Source organism: Stegastes partitus, unplaced genomic scaffold (genome assembly GCF_000690725.1).
Source record: "Stegastes partitus isolate 25-593 unplaced genomic scaffold, Stegastes_partitus-1.0.2 Scaffold2085, whole genome shotgun sequence".
Lineage (NCBI taxonomy): Eukaryota > Metazoa > Chordata > Actinopteri > Pomacentridae > Stegastes > Stegastes partitus.
In genome coordinates this window covers 42,378-58,715 of record NW_007579816.1, presented here as the reverse complement: position 1 = coordinate 58,715, position 16,338 = coordinate 42,378, and the positions used below count along the sequence as shown (strand labels likewise).

The following is a 16,338-nucleotide window of genomic DNA, read 5'->3' as shown; positions in this document are numbered from 1 at the left end:
AATTCTTTCTTTTGCAGTGACTCAACATAAAATTGCACTGTTTACTTCTATGTGTACTTATTTTCCACCATTTTATTTTATTATTATTTTTATTTATTTATTTATTTATTTATTTATTTTCACAATTTTTGAACATTATATATATATTATATTATATTTCAACCACTTTTAATGGTCGCACATTTTCACAGTTGATTTCTTTTATTTTTATGTTTTTACAGCATGTATTCTCACCTGTATCTACAGCACAAAGTCTAGGTACATGTTTCACTTGTGTTTTTAATTTAATGCAATTTAATATTTTTATTATTATTCTTTATTAATAGTTATTGAGACAAACAGTCATTTTTCCCTTTTTCTTAAAATAAAGATTGCCTTATTTCACCTTGATAAATTAAATTCTTAATTCTTAAATTTCGTCATGCACCATGTTTGATGACAATAAAGCATTCCATTCTATTCTATTCTATTCTATTCTATTCTATTCTATTCTAATTAATCTTATAAAAGAATTAATCGCCAGCGAGGTTATTTAGTTCATGTACCAGCTCACTGTTTGGTTAAACCCTGTGAAGACCTTTAACTTACAATATATACCTTATCAGAACAACAGTCATAAGACTTTACTGTGTGAAGGGCCACGATGTGATTTCCGTTGTAAATCATTGATATGGTAATACAATTTCACTTCCTTCTGCTAATATTTCTAATTAATTTCTGCTTCCCGCCCTTCTGCTGTCGGTTTACTTGATTTTATTAACAGATTTTTTTCTTAAATTCACATGCAGCTTTGTTATTTCATTTGTTTTCCCAGCTTAGTGTTTATTTTAAAACAATAATTTCATCTTTCACAGCAGAAGTCTGACTTTAGCTGCTTGTTATCGTGCAGAAATAAAGTCTGATGCACAACAAAACTAACATTCCTCTTTAAAACTGTATAAACACTGCTATGTATTGCAGACAACACATCACATTATTCCCAGAAAACGGCAATTTTCAGGAAGCCGTGAAGAAGCTACAGGTTTAAAGGATTTCAGGATCTTAATGTTTATGAATGAGCACTGAAATCTACAAAGTCTGTTTACCATTTAGGAATGCCTACACCACTGAAACAACACAAACGTGTATTTTTTTCAATGGCAAAATTTGAAATTCTACAATTAAAAAAAATATATTTAAGAACTTTTTTAAACAATCTTTTTTTTTTGTCTTTTTTTCTAGATGTTTTAATGGTGTTTGCATTGTTTAAAAAAACATTAAGTTAAGGTAATTTTCCTTTGTTTTAAAAATATATATACATTTTTTTATTTTAAATATATTTTTATTTTTAAATTAATTATTTTTTTGCTGCCATTAAATACATGTTGCCATCAGAATTCTAAAAATAATAAATCAATAAATCAAATGAAGCAAAAAATGTGTAGATTTTCTTCTCTATTTTTTAGTTTTTCTACTAACATTTTTGCACTGTCCCTGCTTTTAAATACGCTTTTAATAAAATAAAATAATCTACCTGATTATAAAACGGTAAATAAATAAAAAAGCAACTGATCTCAGGACATCGGTGTATAGTTATTCTTATTTTTAGCTGCCAAAATCAGGTTGCTAGCCTAAGCAGCATGTTTTTAAAAAAATAAAAAAAATTAAATAGTTCATTAAATATGCTTTTTAAAAAGTAAAATAATTTACCTGAATAAAGTAAGTAAAGTTAGCGATCAGTTTGCGCAGTAGCCTGCTGTTAATTCTTTTTTTTGGCTCCAAAAAAAGCACTTTAACCGCATTTTGGTGAAAGTATTTCACAGTATTTTGTCATGAAAGTGTGACTAGGACGAGCCCCTTTGAGTAAACAACAGTCACAGCAGCTGTTTGAACTAACATTTAAAAGGGCAAAGAAGACAATGGTTTAAAAGAAAAAAAGAAGAAGAAAACAAACAAAAGGAGCCTGTCCTGTCACGTTATCTCGCCTTTCACCCATAATAACCTGCAGACCAATCTCAGTCAGAGCAAAGTTTTTGAGCTTATCTCTTCACTCAGCTCTCCTTTGTATAATCAGCAGCAAACCTCCCACAGCGCGAGCTTCGGTCCTGTTACTTCAGAGCCCACACCCTCCTCCGGGTCAGTCAGAAGAAGGCTGGACGTCAAACCACAAGCTCAGTCTGAAGATCTGACAGCCGGGAGGCTCACGGTAAGTTCAGACACAAGAACCGACAGCATTGAAGGAGGTTTAGGAGAGGAAAGCTGCTACCGTAAAGCTAAAGAATGATAACCTGAAGCTGTTTTTGTGTTCGTGTTGTCTGATGTGTTGAAACAGCTCCGAGTAGCTGCAGCTGGATGCTTCAGTCTCACAGGTTCCAGATGTTTCCTTTTGACAGCAACAAGCCTGAGCCTTGTGAATTGAGCAACCTCACTGCTGCTTAGCTCCAAAACTGTGATTCACACTTTGTTTTGCTCAGATGTAGTTAAAGCAGGAAACTCCCGAGTGTAAAACTTGTACTCCCACTAAAAAAAAAAAAAGACAATTTGGGGGGTTTTATGGCATTTTTAATACATTAAAATGCTTTAAGTGCTTCACAAAAAGACTTGAAACTGTTGCAAACAAAAAATATGGCAAATTTGAGTTTAGAGGAGTTCGCAAACAAGTTCTCAGCTGCGATAAACTAAACTAATTGCACCTTTTTACATCAGTTTTGCATTTAAAAGCAGGGACTAGATAAAAAGTGCATGTTCTCTCTTGTCTCTCTTGTCAGCTCACAGAAATAATTGCTGTGGTGACATTTAGAAACTTCCCCAAAGTCAAGGTCAGACAAGGAGAAATATTTCTTTGCTGTCACAGAGAGAACATGCACTTTTATTCAATGCAGGCTATTTAGTTCACAACTGAAATAAAAAGGCACAATTTGTGTAGTTTGTTGCAGCAACTGAACTAAAATCAGCCATATGTTCTTGTTTGCAACAGTCTCAAGTGTTTTTGTAAAACATTTAAAGCAGTTTCAAGTGTTAAAAATGCCACAAAACCCACATGATTGTCACTAACATTAGTGGTAGTAGTAATTTTACCTTCAGGGGAATTCCTTTTTTGCTTAAAGAAACTTAACATCACAAGCCCTTAGCTGAATATTTTACGATTCTAGTTCTTGCTGATTGCACCATGTGTCGAACTTTGAACCCGTAAATACATAAAGCAGCTTTGAAATCCCTTTCACTGGCCGGCGGCTTCCACTACTGGAAAGCACATGTGCTTGAACATGACGCTGTGAAACCGGAGAGGGAGAATCCACCCAAACGCAAACAGCTTTTGTAAACCTCCTGGGATTTAGCGGCAGGAATTCCCACACTGAAGTTGTGTAATGAGGAAGCTGTTGTTGAGCTGTGGAGAAGTTATGCAAGTCTGGGAGCAGGAGGCCTCAGATTACTGAAACAATCGTGAAAATCCTCTGTGGAAAGGCCTTCAAGTGCTGCACATTAGGATTTACATCTTTTAACACGTGACAAACGTGATAAGGATCTATGTTCCTTTTCTAAATCCAACTATTAATTTTAGGTAAAGATGTCCTAATCAACTTTGTTTTGTCCTTGAGCCTATTTGAGTTATTCAGTATTTCGTATTTCATACTAATAGGATACCATATTGTAGATCAGCTGTAGTACCTGGTTGTTCCACCAGATGGAGCCTTTTATTGTTTATTCATGTAGCGAGTCAGGGAGGCTCTACCCGATAATATTGTAGCTCAGCTGTAGTACCTGGTTGTTCCACCAGATGGAGCCTTTTATTGTTTGTTATGTAGCGAGTCGCAGAAACGGTCATTCGGACTACAGGTAGTTCACGTTGGCAAGCACAAGAGCATATTGGGGTTTTAGCTAGCAAAGGGACACCATGACAAAGACTTCTGTGATACTTTATGATCTCCACACTGAGCTTGTGTGTTTAAGACAAACTGGGAACAATGAGGACAATGTTCCTGCATCTTGATGGCATACACAGCAGAGGTTTTTTTTTCTCCTTTGCGGCCTATATCATATGTCTCATGTGCAAAGCATCAACAACACAGGACTAACGTCCACCGTGCTCAATTTGTGACAAAAGATTGGGCTTAGGTTTGTGCCAATACTGATCAAACAAAGAACGCCTTGATCTGCCCCAATCTTTGAAATGGGCTCGCTAGCAAGACTGAAGTAAGAAAAGAAAGCTATAATTATGGTACAAGACAGGGCTTGAACTCAAGTGTCCTGGGTGAAAATCTGGGCTCCGCTGCTATTAAATTAAATTACAGCGGAGCTCCATGAATCCAGAAGGTAAAGGAGGTGCCTACTGGGCTATATGTATGTGAATGATAAGTCCTTCAATGGGCTGCTTACATCCAAATCGGGTCGGTTGTGCTAGACTTGACACTAGGCAGGTGTTATGCAAATGGTAGATAATAACACGAAGACCAGCCTGGACTTCAAACAAAGTGTTTTAAATGGCAAGAAGCAGTTCAGTTAAGTAAAAAAGCTGAATATAATCTCCTTAACTACCAATCAAAGATGACAGTTTTCAGTGGTTTTATCATTGCCCTAAAACCTTAGGCTACCGGCACAATACCAGACATATCTCAGAGGATTGCGAATGTTGTTAGTTGAGCTGATGAACATTGTTCAGTTAAACAAATCCCTTGCTGAGAAGGACAGATCTAACATCCTTACATGTCTTTTCAGAATCGCTTTCTGAGATGTACAGACCGACCTTGGCGGCGCTTGCAGTGTTACTCTGCTCTGCAGCTTTGGCAAATGGAGGGAAAGTCTTGGTGTTCCCCCTTGATGGAAGTCACTGGATCAACATGAACGTCATCATCGAGGAGCTTCACTCCAGAGGCCATGAAGTCACCGTGTTGCGCCCACCAGACGCCTGGTACATCAAGTCGGATTCCCCTTACTACAAGTCCATCACGATGAGTGTTGCGGGTGGTTTCGAGAAGGAAAACTTTGGCGACTTTGTGTCCAGAACATTGGAGATGCGGCGGCAAGGGGCATCATTTTGGACTCGTATGGCTCTGGAGATTGACCTGGTGAAAGAGTTCTACGAGTTGCACAGAGTGATGCTTATAATGATGGAGGAAATGTTTGCAGACGACAAACTGATGCAGAGCCTCCGCGATGCCAAGTATGATTTGGTTCTGACAGACCCTGCGATCGGTGGAGGGGTTCTTGTGGGTCACCGTTTGGGTCTTCCGCTTGTCTTCAATGTTAGATGGACTATTCAGGGTGAAGGGCATGAAGCAATCGCACCTACTCCACTCTCCTACATCCCCATACCAGGGTCAGAGTTGACTGACAAGATGACCTTCACTGAGCGGATCAAGAACATGCTGTACTACTTCTTCACGCGTCTTCAGATTTGGTACGTCGCAGATTCAAACTATATACCATTCGTCCATCGCCACTTCGGCCCGGACGTCCACTACATGGAGCTGTTCCAGTCAGCCGACATCTGGCTTATGAGGAATGATTTCACGTTCGAATGGCCTCGACCCACAATGCCCAACGTTGTCTACATGTCAGGTTTCCAGTGCAAACCCGCCAAGCCCCTGCCCAAAGAACTCGAAGATTTCGTGCAGAGTTCCGGCGAGCACGGCATCATCGTGATGACTCTAGGGACCCTGGTGGAAAAACTTCCTGAGGACATCACAGAGGACATTGCAGCTGCCTTTGCAGAGCTTCCCCAGAAGGTGATCTGGAGGCACAAAGGCAAAAAACCATCCACGCTTGGAAACAACACCTTAATGCTGGACTGGTTGCCCCAGAATGCCCTCCTGGGTCACCCCAAGACCAGGCTGTTCGTGGCCCACGGAGGCACCAACGGCATGCAGGAGGCCATCTACCACGGCATCCCCCTGGTCGGCCTGCCCCTCATGTTCGACCAATCCGACAACTTTTTCAGGATGAAAGCAAGAGGTGTGGCCAGAGTCCTAGACTTTGGGACAGTGAACAAAGACAACTTCCTGGAGGCGCTGAAGGACGTCTTGTACACACCGTCCTACCGGGAGAACATGAAGGTTCTGTCCAGCCTGCACCGAGATCAGCCCATGAAGCCGCTGGACCGGGCCATGTTCTGGATCGAGTTCGTCATGAGGCACAAAGGAGCGGCCCACCTGAGGACAGAGTCTTACAAGATGTCCGTGATCCAGTACCACTCGATCGACGTAGCGGCGTTTCTGCTGGCAGTTGTTTTGCTAATATGTGCTCTTTTCGTTTGTACAGTCAAGTTTCTCTTTCGAAGGTTATTTTACGGAAACAAAGTCAAAAAGGAATAACATTTATAATCTGTACTGCATTTATGATTTCGCCCTAAGTCGGCTGGGATAGGCTCCAGCCCCCCCGCGACTCTAGTGAGGATTAAGCGGTGTATAGAAAATGGATGGACTGCATTTATGATACAAATAGTTGTACACAAACCTCACATTTTCTAATGACAACATCTAAACGGGTCATAGTCCTGTTCTGTTTGTTGGTTAATCAGCAGGATCTCAAATGTGTGAATAATTTGGTGCAACCAAATGTTTTGGATTGTTGGGTGTTTCTGTCTCTGCCTTTGTGAAGCGCTATGAGATGATTTGTTGTTGTAAATATGCGCTATACAAATAAAATTGAATTGAATTGAATTCAACCTTCAGGGAAGCAAATCAGGACGTTTTATGGAATAATGTTGTAGCAGTGCTCTTCCTATTGTCGTAACTACTGCTGATGAAATACAATACATTTTATAAGTGGCACATGTTGTGTAATTTTATATGAATCAAAAAAATTGTTAGAAACAACTGTAAATATCTATAAAGTAGGTTGTTTTTTTTCTTAGCTGATTTAAATACAGTATAAAGAACATTTTTGATGGGAATATGAGTACAGTTTTGATCCTGTTTTTTTTCTTTCTTTCTTTTTAACAGTAAACCTGTAAATATTTCATTCAGTGATTCTGACCTTATGATGTAAAATTCAACAAAATAGTAAAAAAAAAAAAAAAAAAAAGGAAAATTAAAGTTTTTCTTTTTAAAAATGACATTTTTCAGTCCTTAATATAGTTAATTTTTTCTTTCCAATAACATAAAATACTTGTAAAATTACATCTTTTTTATACTAATTTTACAGTCACACATTGCAGATAAATGTAAATTAATACAAATTATCCTGTGATTTTACTCGATATTATCTGTACTTTACCAAAATAAGGAAAATCTGCAACACAACTATGTTTTTACAAAAATAAATCACAGTTAGCTGCACTGAAAGCTGCTCATGATGTCACGTGTAAGCACGCGACATCTAATAAAAACTATTATCAATCAATTTTGTTGCTTTTTATGCAAATCTACGTTCAAAAATATACCAAAATACCATCAAATATTTACCTAATTTAATTAAAATGACATGTGCAGGAGGCTTGGTGAAGCTAAACACGCTTTCTAATTGGTGTTGGCGTATTGTATTTGAGCAGTAACTAATCTCCAGCCTGCTCTTTATCGAACATCTTATAAGTTCTTCTTGTTTTTACCTCCTATTTGCCGCATGAATGAAACTCTACAACGGCAGGTTCACACAAGAACATCTTGCATCAGTGCTGAATAATGGGTAGTTTTTCTGTTAAATAAGGAAGAAATAAATGGTGACAGCTCAGGTTACTGTTCTGTTCTTTGATTCAAGTGGGAAAAATGAGAAAACCTACACGATTACAGCAGCTTATCGGTGTCTTCTTACATCTTCAGTAAATCACTTAAACGTTGTCACATTTCTCACTTAATGCTTTGTTGCTACTGTCCGGTTGGCTAGGTGTGCAGATTAATGGATGTAATTTAATGTAAGTTGTAGCAGCAGCTTCTGTTTCCTTCTGGCTGTTGTCTGTAGAAAACACTTTGAATATTAAAACTCTGTTGTTGTCACCAGTTCTTAGATTTTCTGTTCTTTTCCATTTAATCCAAATGTTGAAATGAAAGTGAGTCATTCAGTGCAAAACCAACCACTTCCTCCATCTGACTCCTCGGAATTTTCTATTTTCTTTCTTTCTTTTTTTTTTTTATATATAAACTTTGGTACGTTTACTGAAACCGTGCAAAGTTTCACCTTCATACTGTGAATATTTTCAGAGTTAAAGGCCCTTGAAATACACCAATTTCACACTTTTAAGGGACTTTTTTTTCTCCATCATTTCTGATAATTTGAATATAACATACACATTTGAGTTCTGTTTAAAACTGCAACTAAATCAGTTTGGCATCCATCCAGGTGTCACAATCTAAAGAATAAATCAGTTTTTTGTTCATTTTTTCCCCCCTAACTTTGAGCATCAGTATTATGGGATGTCTCGTAGTGTGAACAGTCAGACTGCAGCAGTATACTGTCATAGAGTCATAGAAACAATCAGACAACGGAAGGAGCACTTTTGCACACATTTGATATCAGAGTCACCATCTAGACATGAATAATTCTGTGGTGAAACAGTATTCTAACATGAAGGCATGTAGGCATGAAGGGAAAACCCTGCACTAAATATACTACAGTTGTTGTACATAAAAAAACAGCTGATTCTGAGGAGATCAGGTGACAGCGTTCTACAGATTTGATTGATTTACCCTAAATTTAGGCTCTGTCCTCTTGTGTTAAATCCCAGTGAACAGATCTTGGTTTATGAGTTGAATTTTTCTTGAAAGCACTTCATTTCAGAGCTCTCTTATGTTGCCGTGTTACATTTAATCCTAATTTAATTCCATATTCGTCATTTCTTTGTTGGGTTTATATCTTAGTAAAGCACTTTTTCGCACTCCTTCAGCTCAGATTTAAGTTTTGTATTTCACTCACTGTGGTTGTCTGGAGTAGAAATGGAGGATTCTGCAGCCATCCGGTCGTCCTGCCGCTTGTCAACATCTGCCTCCTTGTGGTGGGGAGAGGAAGGACTGAATGGAAAAAAAAAAAGCGAGAGAGACGTTATCAGACTGCAGGAAACTGTACCTCATGTTGAATTTATCTCCAATCTTAGACTATTTAAAGAGCATAAACAGGAAGACGTGTTGAGGTGCTGAACTGTCAAAGCAAACAAGTGGGTATTTACACCGTTACATGAAGGAAAACAACCTTCTAGGACTTAGTTCTTACTTATTTTACGAGCCCTTCCACTGACTTTTTTTTTTCCAAACATAGCAAGGGATTCTACACTGCAATCTAGAGGTATTCCTTCACTAAAAAATTTTTTTTTCTTTTCTTTTTGATTGTTTTACCATGTGAAACTAAATAAAAAACCTTGAATTTGTTGGGTTTCATGTGCATTTCCTCAAAATTAGTCAAGTTCATACCCATCATTAAAAATACTCTAGAGTCTTAGCCTTAATATTTAGTTGTATTTTCAAATTATTATATTTTTACTCTCTTTTTCATCAATTAACTGGTGGGCAGAGACTAAATTAATCAACCATTTTGATAATTACATGATAAAGATGTCCCTTTGCACACTCTGAGGGATTGCACTGTTCACTTTTCTCTATTTTTAAACATTTTCCAGACTAAACAATGTAATCTTTCAATAATACGTGCAAATCCCAAGTCCTGACCTGACACCATTCTTCACGTATTGTAGAGTAACTGTTTGAAAATGCTGGTCACTTCCTGATACTGATTTGGTCATTCAAATCTACAACAACTTAAAGGATAATTCTGGCTTATTTCAGCTTTCTGTATTTCCCACTAATGCGTCTACTGACAAGCTTCCTGAACATGTACAGAACATCAAGCTTGGATGCAGAAATGCACTGCAGAGCACATGCAGTGCATTGATTTTAATAACTGTATTTGAAGTGCGCATTTCCTAGATATATATATATATATATGGATATATATAGATATTCGACCAGGACTTGGCATCTGCAGATACTCAGGACGTTATTTCTAATTGGTACAAAAATGCATTTCAGTTTGAGTTCGTGTGGCTTTGTGGTGTTTTTTTTTCCATCACACCCTGTCGTCTGGTTAAGTTCCAACAAAAACAGGATTTAACTCTATGTGTACCTGTTTCCAACACAGATTGCATTTGAGCGTTACACATCTGCTCATCTTAACACTCCCATTATTGCGTGACTCTGTGAGTGATGCTAACTTTGCGCCTCCTCAGTAGAGATTTATGGAAACAATAAGTCAAACAAAACAAATCGATCCACCCATCACCAGCCTCACCTCCTCGGACAGACCCGCTCCTCTCCTCCCACGCTGCCATCTTTCGTTGGCGGACTGCCAGCGGTGCTGAAGGTCGTCTCCAGGTAGCTGAGCGGCAGTGTCCTGTTGATCGGTTGTTGGATCTGAGCTCCGCTCCAGAGGGTCAGCGCCGCCCGGCTGCCCACGTAGAAGTGGACGAGGGCGGGTAGGGAGTCGAAGGCCTCGGCCTCCAGGCTGTACTGCACCCGGGTGTACGTCTCCGAGGACTGGACCGCCGTCTTCTTAACCAGGAAGTGGAGGGTTTTCTGCTCCCAGTGGCTGGTGAGGACAAAGTCGCCCGGACTGGACTGAGAGTCCCTGATGAGGAAGTCGCCGTGGTTCACCACCAGACTCTCTGACACCTGAGGACACAATTTAATCGCTTTTATACAAACACACCTGCATCACAGGAAGTTCGTTACACCTTATGGTGACAGCTCTGGAGTCTCTGGATGCTGTCCAACTGGTGGGGATGTTCCCATCTGATCTCAAAGACCAGAACCAGGGCTGATTAAAGTAGTTTTGACCTGATTGGGATCAGCATGAACTTCAGCCTGATCCTGTAGCGTTGCACGGGTGTTTCAAACAGGACACTTGGAATGCACATTGTAAATTGTTTTCAAAGTTGACAGACAGAAGCGTTACTAATCCAGTTGTCCTTTCTCTTGGTGTTGTTGTTTTTGTTTAAAGAATTATGACTCTGGCTGCAAAATCAGCTTTGTCACTGAGTTATATAAACAGCATTCAAGTCAATCCGAGTTTGTCTTGGCCATATCAGATCTAGCCAGAAGTCATTAATCACCACAGAAGTCTTCGTCATGGTGCCTCTTTACTAGCTAAACTCCCACAATGCTCTCTGCTGCCAACATGAACTTCCTGTAGCCTGAGTGACGCCTCCTCTGGTCTCTATAGGCTCCACCTGGTGAAACAACCAGGTACTGCAGCTGATTTACAATATATTTACTGACATCATGTAGAGAATACAGGTTTTATTAACCACATTTTGGAGCTTGTGGAGCCTCAGTACATCCTACAGTGTTCTACACGAGCCTCAGAACAAGGTTTCTGAACACCTACAGAACATAAAGGAACAGACTGGATGGGTTTTGTTACTTTGGTGTATTATCGAGGAAAACAGTGTCAGATTTAGACCCGGAACATAGACTCAAAAGGACCACGACATCCTCTCTAATTGGTCTAAACATGCATTTCAGTTTGAGTTGGTGGGTTTTGGTTGTGGTAGTGAGGTCCCAACAAAAACGTAATTTTAGGCACGCAAAAGTTTATCCATTTCCAATACGGACTAAACCGACTATCTGCTGGTCTGAACAGTCCAACACAGAGGAGGTGATGCATTTTTCAGCAAACAGGTGTTCAGACGTCAACATTTAAGACGGAGGCTAAGAAGAAGCTCCTCTGGAAATGCATATTAAAATATTCTAATAGACCCCAAAAATAAAGTGATAAACCTTCGTAATATTGTTAAAGAAACTTCTGATGACAAACCCTTTAATCCAGCCCGGCTGCGTAACTCAGTGCAAAGCTTTTAGGTGAATTTTGCATAAAGTTTAGACATTAAATCTGTTAATTCTTTAGTTTCCTATCCATCTCTACCTGCTTTAAAGCCAACAATACTTTTTTAGGGTGATCCAACTCAACTCTGTGGTCGTTACAGTTGGTTTTTAGTTGTGACAAAGTCTATTTTTAGTCTCTTCTTGTGTGCGATTGTCTACAAAACGCTGAAACACTCCCTCCACAGTTGCACAGCCTAACGGCGAGTTGGTGTGTGAGCTGAGGCGGACCTCCCAGGGGATGCATCCATGGTACCAGGCGTGGCTCTTCAGGTCGCTGCCGCTCAGCTTCAGCTCCTCCTCCAGCTGCTTCTTCAGCTGCTCCGGTGGTGGCTCCAGCCAGAACTTGTCCTTGGAGAACTGGAAAGGCATCACACAGTCAGAAACAGGAACACAGCACAAGTAAAAGTTTGACCTCCTCTGCTGCTTCTTCACACCTTCACGTCAAAGTATCTGAACAAGACTCGCTGCTGTAGCCGAACAAGAGAGTCAAACTGCAGCTGCCTGTTGTTGTGCGACTGTGTGTTGACAGAGGAGGAGGGAGGGCAGCTCCAGCGCTCCCACACTGGCATCCGTCCATCCGTCCATCCATCCATGCCGGCGGCACCGGAGGCCCGGTGGAGTCCTGGCCTCGTCGCCACGGCAACGTCATTGTGCGACGGAGGTCATCGCTCAGCGGCGGCCTTTTGTGCGTCGTGTCTTTTGGCAAACACGACAAAAACGAAGCTACTGTATATCAAGAGTTTAATGTCGAGGACGAGCTGGGAAGGGTTTGGTTTTGAGGGACACACACACATGCACTGTAAAAATTTTTTGCTAAAAACGGTGAAAACGTCGCCCAGCAGCTGTAAAATAAGGATATTTGCAGCTTCTTCAGTGAATATTTTCTGGTTTCTTTCCTCTGTGCCAGTAAACTGAACATCTTTTGACTAAACGAGACATTTGAAGAAACTCTGATCTACTTTTTTCACCATTTTCTGACATTTATCGATCAAAAATCTGATCCATTCATTCAGATATAAATCAAAATTGTTGTATTTTAATATCACACGTTGTAAAAGAATTATTTGTGAAAACACAGATTTTTGATCTGGACATTATTTACAGGTATTTTTTACAGTTAAAGTGTAATTTTTCCAGATATTACCGATATTTTTAACAAAATTGGGGAAATGTAGAAAACAAACATCTGTATAAAAATGTATTTAGAATTTTTCAACCTTTAATATCAATATTTTTTCAAATGATGGCAAAAATCTGTCATAATTATTAGGATATACAGTTATATTAGAAGATGATAAATGTTGCTTATTTTTTGCGTAAACAGTAAAAATAGTGTAAGTTTATGGTCAAAATATTTAAATGAACAAATCTATTAAGAGTAAGTAAGAATTGTTACGATATATAGTCATATTACAATATAATAGCAGTAATAACAAGAATAAGAATAATTTTTGCTTACAAAAAATAGTGTAATGTTGAAATGATTTACAATTATTTAAATTATTTATTGTTTTTTTTGTTTGTTTGTTTTTACAGCCCACATGTAAAGCCTCTAAAATAACATTCAACAAAGGATTGACCGTTTTTCAATTCTTGATAAATGCAATTTGTCTTTTGAATAACGGCAAATATATGTAAAATATTTTTAGAATTTTTATTTTTTGCTGATTTAAACACAGTCAAAATGTGCAGGTTTACAATCAAATGTCGTAAACAGTGAAATTACACTTTGTAAAAATATCAGATTATTGATGTGGACATTAATTACAGTTTGTTTTTTACCGTCAACATGTAAATTAATATTATGTTTCTGTGATTTTACTAGAAACACTTGCTGTTAACAAAACAGGCAAAATCTGTTTAGAAATAGTTGAAATTGTTTTTTTATAATCCTTAAAAAACACAATTTCTTTCAGAATAATGACTAATATCTGTAAACTAATGATATCTTTTTACTGATTTATGTTCTAATGTTGAACCTAAATCGGCTTTTAATTTATGTTCAAATGCTGTAAACAATAAGAGATCATTGACGTTATTTACAGCTTTGGTCCGTTTTCTAACATCTAAATATTAATTAATACTTTTTTTTCAGTGATTTTAGATCAAATCCAAAAGTCAACAGAACAGAGAAAATCTATGACATAAGAGTTAAACAGTTAAAAATCTGGACTTATTTTTACAGTGTCTGCCGGTTTATTTACTGGCGGTGACGTGTTGTTGTGTCCCCCCCACCCCCCCGAGCTCTGACAGAATGGTTCGTCCCACCGGACCGTCAATCAGGCAGCGGGCCAAACCACTTCAGAACAAAACAGGAGTGTGTGTGTGTGTGTGTGTGTGTGTGTGTGTGTGTGTGTGTGTGTGTGTCCCTCTAATGAATGGCCTTAATTTCATCAGCATTATCATTCATTGGCAGCTCGTCCCATTCAGACCAGCGTGTTTGTCAAGTATCCAATTAGAAGTCAATGGGCTGGAAGCTCGTCTCTCTTCCACCTTTTCCAGCCGAGCGGAGGCCTCGCCGGTTGCCAACGGTAACCGAGGCGGCGTCCAACTATGTCGCCGCATTCCCCGAGTCCTTTCTGTCGCCAGAAACCAGTTGTTTTTTTTGTTTTTTGTTTTTTTTCCAAGGAAGGCGAGAACAGAAAGAGTGTCGGTCTGAGAAGAGAGAAGCGAGAGAAGCAGCAGAAGGAAGCAGACGAGGTGGAAACAGGCGGCAAAGCTCACCTTCACGTATTCTCCGCCGCCGTCTGTCGCCTCCCGAGGCCTGGAACACAGAAACACGTTAGAAAGGTTCATATCTAAGTACAGGTGGCACAATTTCAACCCAAATATACGTTCAGCTTCCATTTCCTCACAACGTTGTTCACATGTATGTTTTAAAAAGCAAAATTAAACTAAAGCAGTCAATGTAAACGTATGAAAAGCCTCTTAAAAGATAGAATGAGCCACGCAACAAGCTCGCTGCTGTTTGTGTTGTTGCTGCTAAAGCCAACTTTTTCTCCTTTTTAAATGTAAAATAAATGTAAAAAGTGAAAAATGACACTGAATACTATTGGATTTTAACAACAGCATATATCTGTAAAATAAAACTATATTCAGATGATTTCAATACTGTAAAAAATCTGTAAAATCACACTTAAGAAAATACTTATTGTGTTTAAAACATTGTGTTTTAAAATGATGACAAATATCAGTGAAATAATGATTTTTTTTCCCCAGCAGATTCAAGGACAATTAAAAAATAAAACAAAAAGCATGAAAACAGAATTTTGAGGTGTATATTATTCATATTTTTTTAAATCATTAATATGTAAAATTATTACATCTTTTCTAGAATTTTACTAATTATTATCTGTAATTTAACAAAATAGGGAAAATATGTAAAATAACATTTTAGTGATTATTTACTGTTTCAATATTTCTTTTACACTTTTTTTTAACTGCTGAAAAATAAAATAATGATTTTAAGTCGATTCAAAAACACTTTAAAGCAAATTGTGTAATTTTACCAAAAACCCATATAAAGAGTAAAAAGTACTGATTTTGGACGTGGACATTATTGAAATTTTTTACCAGTTTTTTATGGTTAACATGTAAAATGAATAATTTTTTTTCATTAATTTTACAACTTAATATCTGTAATTTAACAAAACAGGGAGAATCTGTAAAATAACACTTTAAATGTTTTTGAATTATTTAATGAATTTTTCTAACTTAATGATATTTTTTATAGATTTATGTACGATGAAAATGTGTAATTTTACAGTTACACATTGTAAAAGAACAAATTACTATTTGTAAAATTACAGATTTTTTGTGTAAAAAAATCTATTCAAAAAAATCCTTTGTATCTTAGTTTACATATTTTAATAAGAGCAAATACTCATCAAATAAAAACATTCTTAGTTGATTTAAATACAGTGACAATAAAAATAAAAAGTGTAATTTGATGGTGAAATGTTGTAAAAGAAAAAAAATACGTTTTTATAAAAATACAGATTTTAAAAGTGGACATTATTGACTGTAAACATTTAAATGATCACTGCAAGTAATTTTCTAACAAAACAGAGAAAATCTGTCAAATAAATTGAAAAACCTTTTGTTCAGTGCAGACAACAGAAACCTGGAACACAGTTAAATGTAAACGATTAAATCACACCATAAACACCTCTAAAAACTAAAAACTACTTCCCTCAGGATGACAGTTCACAGCCCTGACTTCCTGACTGATCGTCTTTGTGTGGTTTGTTCAGATTCATTGACCGTTTCCGCGACAACAGGAGCAACAAACCCGACAGACGACATCATAGTTAGGCTCTGATTGGTTTGTTTGGAAATGATCAGCAACACTGAAGCCTCACAGTTTAAAATATTATGTTTGCAACATCCTCTTCTTGATATTACAGCAGCAGTACTGGTAGCAGTAGTACTAGCAGCAATACTACAATAATACTACAACAATACAGCAGCAGCAGTAACACCAGCAGCATTACTACATGCTGTCTAGGGTCCTCTTACGTAACTCTCTCTGTGTCCAACAGCAGCTCTGACTTCA

The 16,338-nt window shown here is 38.0% G+C and overlaps 1 protein-coding gene and 1 pseudogene across 2 annotated transcripts in view; one reads left to right on the top strand and one right to left on the bottom strand.

The window, feature by feature from the left end:
* Window positions 1-16,338, bottom strand: part of LOC103373862 (SH2 domain-containing protein 3C-like) — a 37,478-nt gene that overhangs the window by 7,855 nt on the left and 13,285 nt on the right. For both annotated transcript variants that reach the window (XM_008303864.1, XM_008303865.1), the window contains 4 exons: window positions 14,508-14,547; window positions 12,012-12,140; window positions 10,192-10,571; window positions 8,827-8,921 (listed from right to left, as the gene is read on the bottom strand). In XM_008303864.1, coding sequence (XP_008302086.1) covers window positions 8,827-8,921; window positions 10,192-10,571; window positions 12,012-12,140; window positions 14,508-14,547 — 644 coding nt within the window. The remainder of the gene's footprint in view (window positions 1-8,826; window positions 8,922-10,191; window positions 10,572-12,011; window positions 12,141-14,507; window positions 14,548-16,338) is intronic.
* Window positions 1,416-7,002, top strand: LOC103373860 (UDP-glucuronosyltransferase 2A1 pseudogene; annotated as a pseudogene).